Source organism: Nanorana parkeri, unplaced genomic scaffold (assembly GCF_000935625.1).
Source record: "Nanorana parkeri isolate BGI_ZX_2015 unplaced genomic scaffold, ASM93562v1 scaffold1912, whole genome shotgun sequence".
In the NCBI taxonomy this organism is placed as follows: domain Eukaryota; kingdom Metazoa; phylum Chordata; class Amphibia; order Anura; family Dicroglossidae; genus Nanorana; species Nanorana parkeri.
Window position 1 is genome coordinate 25,433 of NW_017308180.1, and position 11,005 is coordinate 36,437.

At 39.9% G+C, this 11,005-nt stretch overlaps 1 protein-coding gene across 1 annotated transcript in view; it reads left to right on the forward strand.

Moving 5' to 3' along the window:
- Positions 1-2,009: 2,009 nt before the first annotated feature.
- The window catches only part of LOC108800102 (integrin alpha-9-like), a 119,240-nt gene continuing 110,244 nt past the window's right edge, over positions 2,010-11,005 (forward strand). The window contains exons 1-2 of the mRNA XM_018572044.1: positions 2,010-2,090; positions 4,881-5,030. Of these exons, the coding sequence (XP_018427546.1) occupies positions 2,010-2,090; positions 4,881-5,030 (231 nt within the window). The remainder of the gene's footprint in view (positions 2,091-4,880; positions 5,031-11,005) is intronic.

Sequence of the window (11,005 nt, forward strand, 5' to 3'; positions counted from 1 at the left end):
ATTCTAGTTTATTAACAGCACCACCCATGCAATATTTCTATTAGTAGGTAGTATTAGTAGGTAGTATTTATATTGGTAATTACTATCGTAGGTGTCTGTAATAGCCGAAACACGATACAAGAATGAAAAAGTTACAAATGTCAGAGTGTACTGACATTTGCTATAAAACTTAAAGCCCTTGTAAAATGTCTCATCTAATTTTAGTTTTCTTGTGCTTAGACTACATTACAATAAAGAGAGGTTGTCCTGTGTAACTGTCTTAGCCAAGTATAAACATGTCAGTGTACTTTACAGTTGAGTGAGTTAGCATTTATCTTTCACAGCTGTCCAAGGGGGAGTGGAGATGAGATGCTGGATCATGAACTTTCTCTAGTCAAGTAGGAGCAATATTTAGGCCTGATGGCTCACTTCCGGTAGCTGTTCACCACATGGGGGGGACACTTCAGAGGGAGGTGACACCCACAATGAGAAATCCACATTAATGAAGACTAAAGAGAGAACCAGACAATTGTCGCAAGAGTCCAAAAAAACCTTTTTTGGCTTCCCAAGTGACGACAAGAAGATATGCACAGCCAACACATTTTGGCGGTTAGCAAGCCCCCTTTAGTACTTAAGCAATGAACAACAGAACACTGATGGACTCTAGACTCACAGCCCCTGCACATAATCCTATTTGTTGATCTTTGTCAGAAGTTCAGCGTTGGAAAAATCAGGTGTGTGTGTGTGTAAAAATCTCAAAAATAAATTCAAAGTAAATTGTTTTCCCAGCAATAAAAGAGGAAAATGCAGCTGATACTTTACTAATGGCACATAAGACTACATTTTTTTTGATGGAATGTTGTAAAAGCATAAAGGTTGCCTGTCATGTAAAATTGGCATTACATAAGTCCTGCCTACTTTTGGAGAAGGTTATTTTGATGAAGTTAATTACCCGAGTTACCCTATCACATTAACAAAGCAGTGCAGCTTTGTTAGACTATCTTACTGTTAACCAGTCAGGAAACACATGCTTGTTGTAACTTGGGAAAAGCTGTAGATAGATGGAGGAGTTTTGGGTATAATGTCCTCTCGTGAACAGTGGACAGGAAAGCATAAGCCTATTCTCAGTAGTGCCAGTATTCTTCTCTGTTTCTCATGCTGTTCATCTGACAGTCTGAAATGAAGCAAATATAGGTGGTCACTCACTAAGTTGCTGAAGGCAGCTGAATGAATACCTGAGCCAAAGTGAAGTGAGCTAAAGGCTCTTTGGCTATGCACTGCAGTCCTGTACGGCTATTTTGAGCTGTACATTGGCTGCATTTGGCCTGCTTCACCTCCCTTTGGCTTGGCCAAACAGCCTCAGCACGTTCCGCTGAACTGAAGGGAAGAACCCATTCTCCTTAGTCGATGCAACATCTGAATTGGCCTAAGCGAACGCTCGGCAGTTCCTTCTCTGCAGTTCACCCCTATTTTCAGATGGGCCGAAAAGTGAGTAAATTGCTGAACTAGAGGAAACTGTTACTGTAAAAAAGAAAAAAAATGTGGGTCTGATAGGAATTTTAAGGGGGGCCCCAACCCCCCCCCAAAAAAAAAAAAATGTGGGATCTTCCTGGCAGAGCAGGAAAGGGCGGGATGAGTGAGCACCCTCCTCCCTACACCATACCAGGCCACATGCCCTCGACATTGGGAGGGTGGTTTTCCAGGGGGGACCTCCTGGAAAAGCACCTTGTCCCCATGCCGATGAGGACAAGAGCCTCCTTCCCACAACACTGGCCTAGTGGTTGTGGGGGTCTGTGGGCAGGGGGGCTCATTTGCATATGGGTGCCCCCCAGATGCTGCCCCCCCCCTCATGAATGAGTAAGGGGTATTTGTTACGACTACTCATTCACCAAAAAGTCCACAAAAAATGTAAATAAAAACACCACACCATGAAAAGTCCTTTAACTGAACAAAAAAAAAAGTCCTTTAGTTAAATTTAAAAAAGGCTCCGACGATTTAATCACATTGTCCACCAATGTAGATCCTCGTCAATGACACTATACGACACCCGCCAACTCGCCGAAGTCAAAAAAGACCTGCCGCTATCGCTGACCTCCCGACGCAAAATGAATGTAAACAAATTATGTCATGGGACTCGCTTTGCCCATTTGTTTACATGCCATTTGAGGACAGTGAGCTGTCATGGCATGAAAACAAATGGGCAGAGTGAGTTGCGCTGTCATGAGACGGCCACAGTGGGAGGTGAGAGAGGATATCCCCTTTCAGATACAAATGTGGGATATCCCCCCCACTGTGACCTTCTTATGGGATGCGATGAGGGCCTCCTTTTGAAAAACTATAACTAGGTAGTCTTCATAAATAGGTGTCTTTTCTGGGCGCATCTGCACATAAATTATCTATATATCCTTTAGATGGATGAAAGTTTCTTAGACTCTGCTGTCTTTTCCTGTGAAAAAATTTTGGTGTTGGTACCATTACTATCTGGGATAAGCAGTTGATAGAATTAGCAGCAACATATGATAAATGAAGAAACCCTGGGTAAATAGAGACCACAGCATGAGAGACCACATATGTTTTTTGTCTGTTCGCCCATTGGCCCGCACAGCCAGTAACAAATGACACCTTTGATTGGGTGACTCCCTATACCTCAGACTTCAATTGAACAGTGAACACAGCCTTAAATCTATTTCTGAAGAAGGGGCACTGTCTGTGAAACGCATTGAGCACAATCCTTCCACACACCCAGCAAGGATTTACAGTATCGACTATAGATATCTATAATGAATGATGAACATAGGAAATAGTGTTTAATCAGTGTTTAATCTGTGTGGGAAGATGGGTGAGGCAAGGCGGCAACTCTGAGGAGCTGATTGTGTGTACTTTATCATGATTTTATATTTTTATTGAATTATTAATTGATGTTGTTTAAGAAAATGTGTTATATCTTAAAAGCCGATTCTGTGGGTGCATAAGAAGTACATCACTTTAAATACTTTAATTGAATATTCGTAGTAGGATGGCACCCCCTACAATTTTCCCATTACTTTACTAAATGTATTTACTATTTACTTTTCTCTTGGTGAATGAGTATGGCTACAACGACCCCTTACTCATTCACATGGGAGGGGGGTGGCATCTGGGTGCCCCCAACCACCAGGCCAGGGTTGTGGGGAAGAGGCTCTTGTCCTTATTGTAATGGGGACAAGGTGCTTTTCCAGGTGGTCCTTTTGGGTGTTAGGGTCCCCCTTAAAATTCCTACCAGACCTAAAAGGTATAATATGAATTTGTAGGGGAATCCCATGCATTTTTTATTGTTTTTTCATCGGGGGGTCCCTCCTAACATTCCTACCAGACCTAAAGGGTCTGGTATGATTTGAGAGGGGGACCCCATGCTGATTTTTTAAAATTATATTTTTTAGCAATAATCAGGGATCTAGTCCACTTTGGCTGTTTACTTTGGCTGCCTTTGGCTGCTGTATGGGCTATTAAGAATAGCGTATACAACAGCCCTTTGGTTGGACTGAACCGAAGGGTTTCTGCAGCCGAAGTGAGTCGAAGGATTAGCTGAACGTGTGCTAAATCCTTCGGCTCTTTAGTGAATAACCCCCATAGTGTAGTCTTCCTTTTCTTGCTCAGGAAATGTCTAAACATCTCTTATTGTCATCTTTAGGCTAGCCCTGAGAGTCCTGATCCTCAAATATTTTACAGGGAATGCAAGATTAGGCCATTTATGACCACACTTTGGCTGGTTATGTACTCTTATATGTTTTACAAACTTCTTGGTCTAAAATATACAAATACATATGATATAGGGATTTATAAGAAAAGCCATCCATTATTGTCTCTGTAAATTGAAATCTGAATAAAACACTCTTTCTGTGTTTTCCTTAATTTACCCTGTGGCAGCAAATGTGCTTTTGGAATACTTTCTAATATTTTAAAGAATATAAATGATCATATTGCTCAAGATTACTCAGCATACTCAAGATAATTGAGTATGATCCTACTAAATGCTTTGAACAGAAAATATCAGAAGGATGCATTAACAAAAGCAGAAGAGTCGGGTGTAGTCACCTCTAAGATCCACAGTAAGGACTCCAGAAAAAAATAAACATTAGGAAGACAACTCATGACCATCCTGACTTAGATCTTAGATGTGACTATACAGGACACTACATATTTTTATCAGCTAAGAAAAATGTTAAAGAGCAATCTGTTTGTAAGATATTGAAATTATCTTCATTTTTGGTTGTTGTCTAATTGTCTTTGTGTCTAAGTAGTAGAATATTTTCTTGGGAAATAAATGGCATGTTTTTAGAACATTTGATTTTGGTCTTGATCCTGCAAGTCATTTCTACAAATTAACAACTGACCCTAAATTATTAAGCTATATGATAGATTGAAGCCACAATTACCAAAATTGTATAACTAAGTAAGTGGTAATTCGGTTGCAAACATTACCTATATTTATGTAGTGGCCGATAGCTAGCACTACATGTAACTCCATATTGTGACTGAAAAATGCTTTGAAGCTTAGCCTGTTGTGTTACAGCATGGGCCACTTGTTCCCTTAGTAGGTGGTGTGCAATCCCTGCATTTGGACAATTGTAAGTAGTCCTTGATTACTGGTTCAGAAAACACTGCTGTAAATGACCACATATTACCATACTTTGTGGATAAATGGGTAGAGGAGGAAGCCCCCCCCAAAAACAAGGATTGAGCTCAGCAGAGTTGCCCAGGCATAACAGATGGAAAGGAGATCTCTCATGTTATCGACAATTTTTATTGGATGAGATGCATAAACATAAAGCATTGTCTATGTGGCTAGTTTGTAGATTAATGTCATGTTAAATGTATTTATTGTTATTAAATAAATGTTTCTATTGTATTTTGTATTTCAGCGCAGAGTAAAAGATGTAATATCACCTATTGTTTTTGAAGCATCGTACAGCCTTGGAGAGCATGTCATTGGGAAAGAAGAGAGAGTCTTGCCTGCTCTTAAACCTATACTCCGCTGGAAAAAGGGGCAAAAAATAGCCCAAAGAAATCAGGTAAGGACAGACATTCAGTGCCTAGCTTTATATTATGGATACTTATAGAAAATAATAGCACGACATTAGCTAGCAGCATGGTTTGGCTCACTGATATTTTCATAAAATAAAACTTGCTTATAATTCCTGAGTTGCTGTCAGGCACTTGCCTATGGGGCTTCTCCATTCAGGCAGTTGAGTTCTCTCCACGTATTACTCAGTCCTTGCTTCCTCATTTTATGGACACTTTCTCCTTAGATCCCTCTAATCAGTGTCCCTCTGCTGCACCTTCTGGGTCCTGCTACTCTTTAGCTTCCTTTGCTAGGCCCTTCCGGCCCTTCCGCGATGTAAACTTATCTTAGGAGACGTTTTTATCTCTTTGTGGGCTTAGTAGCTTTGTCAACCTGCGTGTGCATTGTCGAGCAGGCCTGGTGTCAGTCTGACTTGTCCAGGTCCCTATTTTAAGGCAGTTTGTGACACAAACTGATTGTTGTAGTTTGTTGGCTGGTGGATGTTGTGCTTTGGATTGAATTTAGTCACTGACCTTGCCAGTACTTTACCTTACCTTGGCTGTGTTCCTGACTACATGTTTGCCCCTTGTTTTTGACATTGATGGTTGGCTCTAGTTACCACCAACGCACTTCTTGATAATGCTTTCAACTAAATCTCTGATCCTGACATCATCTGACTGGATGCTACTCTTGCCCATATAGTGATCAGAGAGGACTAGTGACCACCCCGGGGACCATACTCTGGGAGTGCTCTACAACGTCACCATCAGGTGGTCAATGGAGGACCAAGTACTACAAGAGCCATTTTGCTAGTGCCTCTGAGTATTCTCCACCATCCTTGCAAGATCCTTATATTTACATATGTAGGTGACACTGGTAATGTGCTACTTAACCATTTGCACATATTTTTGAGTGACCTGTGCTAATTGGGCAGTGTACAGGGCAAAACAATTGACAATAAAGGAAGAAAGTATCTGGTGTGCATTGTTAAAGGTTTATATATTTCAAGTGTATAATCTGGTTGGAAAACTATATAATCTAGCAGTTGCTTAGTGTGCAGACAACATTGTGCGAATGACAGTTACTGGCTTTTTCTTTGTTGAAAGACTGCATGTGCATATGTAGCCTAAACAGGGGAATGGTAACTACAGCAATAAAATAGTAAATCTAGACTACCTGCAATTGATACTTTATTAATGGGTGTGTGTTTACAAATCAGTTTTGTGGGTTAACCAGTGGCCAACTGAAAAATGCCTAGTGATCAATCACATGCTCTAAGCATTCTACCTCAAGCAAGAAATTGTACATCCTTGAGCAAAACAGTGTTCAGAATTGTGCTTGTTGATTGCTGGATAGTGTATGGAGAACGTGAATCTTAATACAAAAACAAAAAAATAATATATTGTAGCTTACTAGTCCCTACATGTGGTGGCTGCGTTAGTTTTATTTTTTACCTTTTTTTCTTTTATTTTCACTTGGTGATCCAGCAGTAACACATTTCCTGTCTCAGGTGTCTCCATTCTATAGAGGAACAATTGAGCCACCCTTGGACAGCAGCATAGTGACCCTGTGGAGAGGGTTGTGTTAGATGGACTAGCAGATTTAAACTTACCTGACTAACAAACTAAATCTGAACTCCCGCTAACACTTACAGTTACAGTTTCCTTTGTTTTCATCATGCCACTTTTGCTAGACAGCTTATAGTTGAATACAGTGTGTTTCAAAAAAAGAGAGGGATAGAGATGGAAATGAAGGCAGAACTTAAAAAGTGCTTAGTTCACAAAATTTAAGCAAATGTATTTTAATTACAAAACAAAAAGCATGAAATGCTTTAAAATATCTGCATATGGTTCAAACTGTAATAAATGCAACTAAAGTTCCAATAAAAGAGCTCCGTGCTAAGTGGAAACAAAATACTCACTTTTGGGAGTGTTAGATTCCTTGTCCCCCATGTGCTCATTGGTTCCTCTTGCCGACCCCTGCTTCACTAAAAGACATAGTAGTGATGTAGTGGTTGGTGAAAGAAACCACTAAAGCTGGTCCTACCCTATACAATATGATTATACAATCGCTGTACAATCTTCTTAAGATTTACCAAATCTATATAATATCAGGACAAACCTAAACAATAAATTCAATTTGTATCAAATCAGGCAGGCCCTTACACTTCATAATTTATAGTAGCTCTAAATGAGATTGTACTATCAGAATGTATACTGTAGAGCAGCAGGGGACCGTTATCTGACATGGCACCATTATATGTAAATGGCACTTTAGTTTTTAAAAAAACAATCACTTTAAAGGTGAATGCCGGGCATATATTTGATGCAGTTGTGTTCCTGTCTCACATGCATACATCCAAGGGCCGATTTAGACAGGAACCAATTAACCTACCAGTATGTCTTTGAAATGTGTGAGGAAACCGGATTACCCAGAGGAAACCCACTAAAACACGGAGAACATGCAAACTCCTTGCAGATAGTGACCAGAACTCTTAACTAATAGTGAGCAGAAGTGCTAACCAATAAGCCACTGTGCTGTTCCCTGAATGCTGTTTTTTTATTGTCCATTCAGCAAGCTGCTGTCATCGAGGTGACACCACTGTATTTCCTAGTGCTAACCGAGAAAAGTGCTGTCACCCCCCATGCAGGGCCGTAGATAATTTTTTTCCCTGGGGGGGTTCAGCTTCCTCAAATTATAAGACTTTATCTAGCAGACACACCAAGGTTTGAAAAAAAAAGCGACATCCGTGGCCACTTCAGCACCCCCACACACACACATTATAAACTATTCCTAAACCTTGTGGACTTCGCAGAAGAGTTTAAGCTGTTATAGCGACAAAGAGTGGGCCAACTCAATATTGAACCCTACGGACTATGACTGGGATGCCATTAATGTTCATGTAATTGTAAAGGCAGGCATCCCAATATTTTCAGCAATATAGTGTATAGTAGGAAAACAGGCTTGGTTGGATGTTTATAGTAAATATCAGAATTCTTTGTGCTTGGAGATTAAAGTTGTACCTGTTCTTCAGACATTTTATTTATATTTTGCTTGGAAGATCCGATTTAATACCTTTTAATCCACTAAATTTACCTGAACAGCTCCTCCAGCTTCCAGTGCCTTACATGTCTGCCGATTATCTTAATGTACATAACCTCCCATTACATAATACATAAGTTCCCATTACATAAATGAATTTATTATCTTTGACAGCATGTAAATCTCCCAGTGTCCCACAAACCAGTTAATGATTCTCTATGTGAATCAGTCATTCAGAAGCAAGGAGCTTCCACGTGATGACATAGGGGGTTTTTATGCTTCCAAATTTAAACCAAGTTGTAATTACTCAGTGAACAGAAGACACACATGGCTAGAAGATTGAATACACTTTGTATTATAATTTGTAACTCTTTCTTTGAAGTGGAGAATAAGGAAGAGGGATTATGTTTTTATTTTGGGCACAAATTTACACCTGAACATAGCCAGAGAGTATTTACATGCTACTCGCAATACAGGGGCCCCATAGATGTTTAAATTAGAGCGCCTGAAAAACCTGCCTAAACACTTGTTTTTAAGGGTTTATTTAGACTTGCCCATTAAAGTCTACGGGCCAAAACAAAAACACACAACTCTGCCCCAAAAGAAGCTCGTTTACTTTTTAAAACCTCTTGTGACAGGCCACAAGCGATACAACGCTGAGTAGTGAACAGGCCCATTGAGAATAATAGGATTTTTCATTTCACTCTTCTGCTCTGGTATTGCAATATAGTAAACTATCAAAGCTCATTTACATTTGGGTAAAAAAACCTCCAAAAATAGCCGCCAGCAGCCATTAAAAAGAAAATATCTTCGACATGCTACATTCACCTCCTCTGCTGCGCTTTCCCCCACAGCTTTTCTTGCTGGTTAATGCAGCATTGCGGTTCTTCCAGGTTAGATGACGTTCAGTGTCATTCAGCCTACTTCCTTTGGATCTGCCCAGGATGGCTCATGGCTCTGCCCTGGACCCATAAGAGAATGCTGCAGAGTACAGTACCATTACAAAGCTCCATTCTCTGTAATACCAAACTAGTATTTGGGTGAGTACTCCTACTCACCCACATTGTCCCAATACTTATTCCGATACCTGAACTTCCGGTATCAGGAAGCCAGGAGGTGAGTTATTAGATGCCGCCTGGCTTCCTGATTGGCCGGGAAGCCGGCTCCATGCTCCTTCATCACCAGGGAGCATGGAGTCGGCTTCCTGGCCAATCAGGAAGCCAGGGCCTGCTAATTACTTGCCTCCCGGCTTCCTAATTGGCTGGGAATCTTGCTTCATGCTCCCTCGTCACAGGGAGCATGGAGCCGGATTCCCAGCTAATCAGGAAACGGGGCAGTGAGTCATTACATACCGCCCGGCTTCCTTAATGGGACTTCCAGTATGAGTATTCAGTATCAGCGGGTACCAAAAAAATATATATTGGTACTTATTCTCGATACCGAAAAACTGGTATCGGTGCATTCCTAGTTAAACCCAATTACTAAAAAATGTATATACGTTTTTATAACATGTTAATGGGTTTTCAAAAGTAATTTTCAATCATTTTAAATGTGTAACTTACATTAAAATAATATCTGTTAATCTTGCCATAAAGGTCCTTGTGCAGGCATTATAGGGTGAAAATGCTCTTTCCCCGTCTTCCATTTGTTCTCCTGTGTTATAACCTTGTCAATGGGTCTCCTAATGTAGCTACAAGCAGCTGAGCTGACACACAATTCACAGGCACAATCTACTGTTGTCACTACCAGGAAACCTGATGTAAAAAAATTTGTGTGGCAGTTGCAGGAGCGCTTGCATGTAAACAGGATATGGCTGCAATGAGGCTCAAAAAAATTAGCAGAGGTGATATGCAACAAAAAATTTAAAAGGTTAAAACAGAATTTTATATAAAAATGTGTGCCGGTCAGTGCAAAGGGGTATATTTATCAAAGATTTGATGGGACATTTGCCCTAAACGTTCGGGCAACATTCACAGTATATAGCAAACCAAAATAGTAGACATTTACCCAACATTTGTCTAGTAAAAAATACACTCCCTGAATTTTCTGTCAAAATGTGTTTTCCCACAGGAATGGTCTTTACTGTAATACTCACTATATTCAAAAGAAAACCGATTGTTACCTTACATAGTTATATAGTTACATAGTTAGTCAGGTTGAAAAGATTCCATCAGGTTCAACCTATAGAGTTGTAAGAGAAGAGAAAAAAAAAAAAGAAAAGAAGAAAAACCTAAAACAGAACGCTATACCAAAAGTGACCCACTGTTAAACCAGGTGAAGGCAAAAAAAAAACAAAAAAAAAACCTTCCTCACACATTTACATGACATTTCCTCAACCTGTGTGTAATTAAAATGCACCTGATTGATCGATTGATTGCAGATCACTGCAATTTCTACAGAATATTTGTTGATTGTCTGCGGAAATTGCCGAGCTTCTGTTTTTAGAGGTTCTTCATCTCTAGGGTCAATCATATTTATGCAAGTATCACCCATAACTCAATGAGCAGTTGAACAACACTAGTATATTGTGATAGATAGATAGATAGATAGATAGATAGATAGATAGATAGATAGATAGATAGATAGATAGATGGTATGTAGTTGATATTTAGATGGTAGATATTTGGAAGATAGATGGTAGATAGATAGATATTTGTTCTCCTTATTTTGAGTCTCTTACTGAAATAATCCCCTACCATTACAAATGATCACCTCAAGTGCTTATTGGGATTGTTGGAGCCCTTTTTTAAAATAAAGTCTGTTCACAGTGTGCCCCTAACCTAACTCATTTTGTTTGTGTGCATATTTGGGGCAGTGATTAGATAACGGAACAAATTCAAACAGGGGCGTAACTAGAAATCACAGGGCCCCATAGCAAAAATTTGTAGAGGGTCCACCCAACCCGCACCCCCCTCTGCTGCTTGAACTCTAGCATATATCATT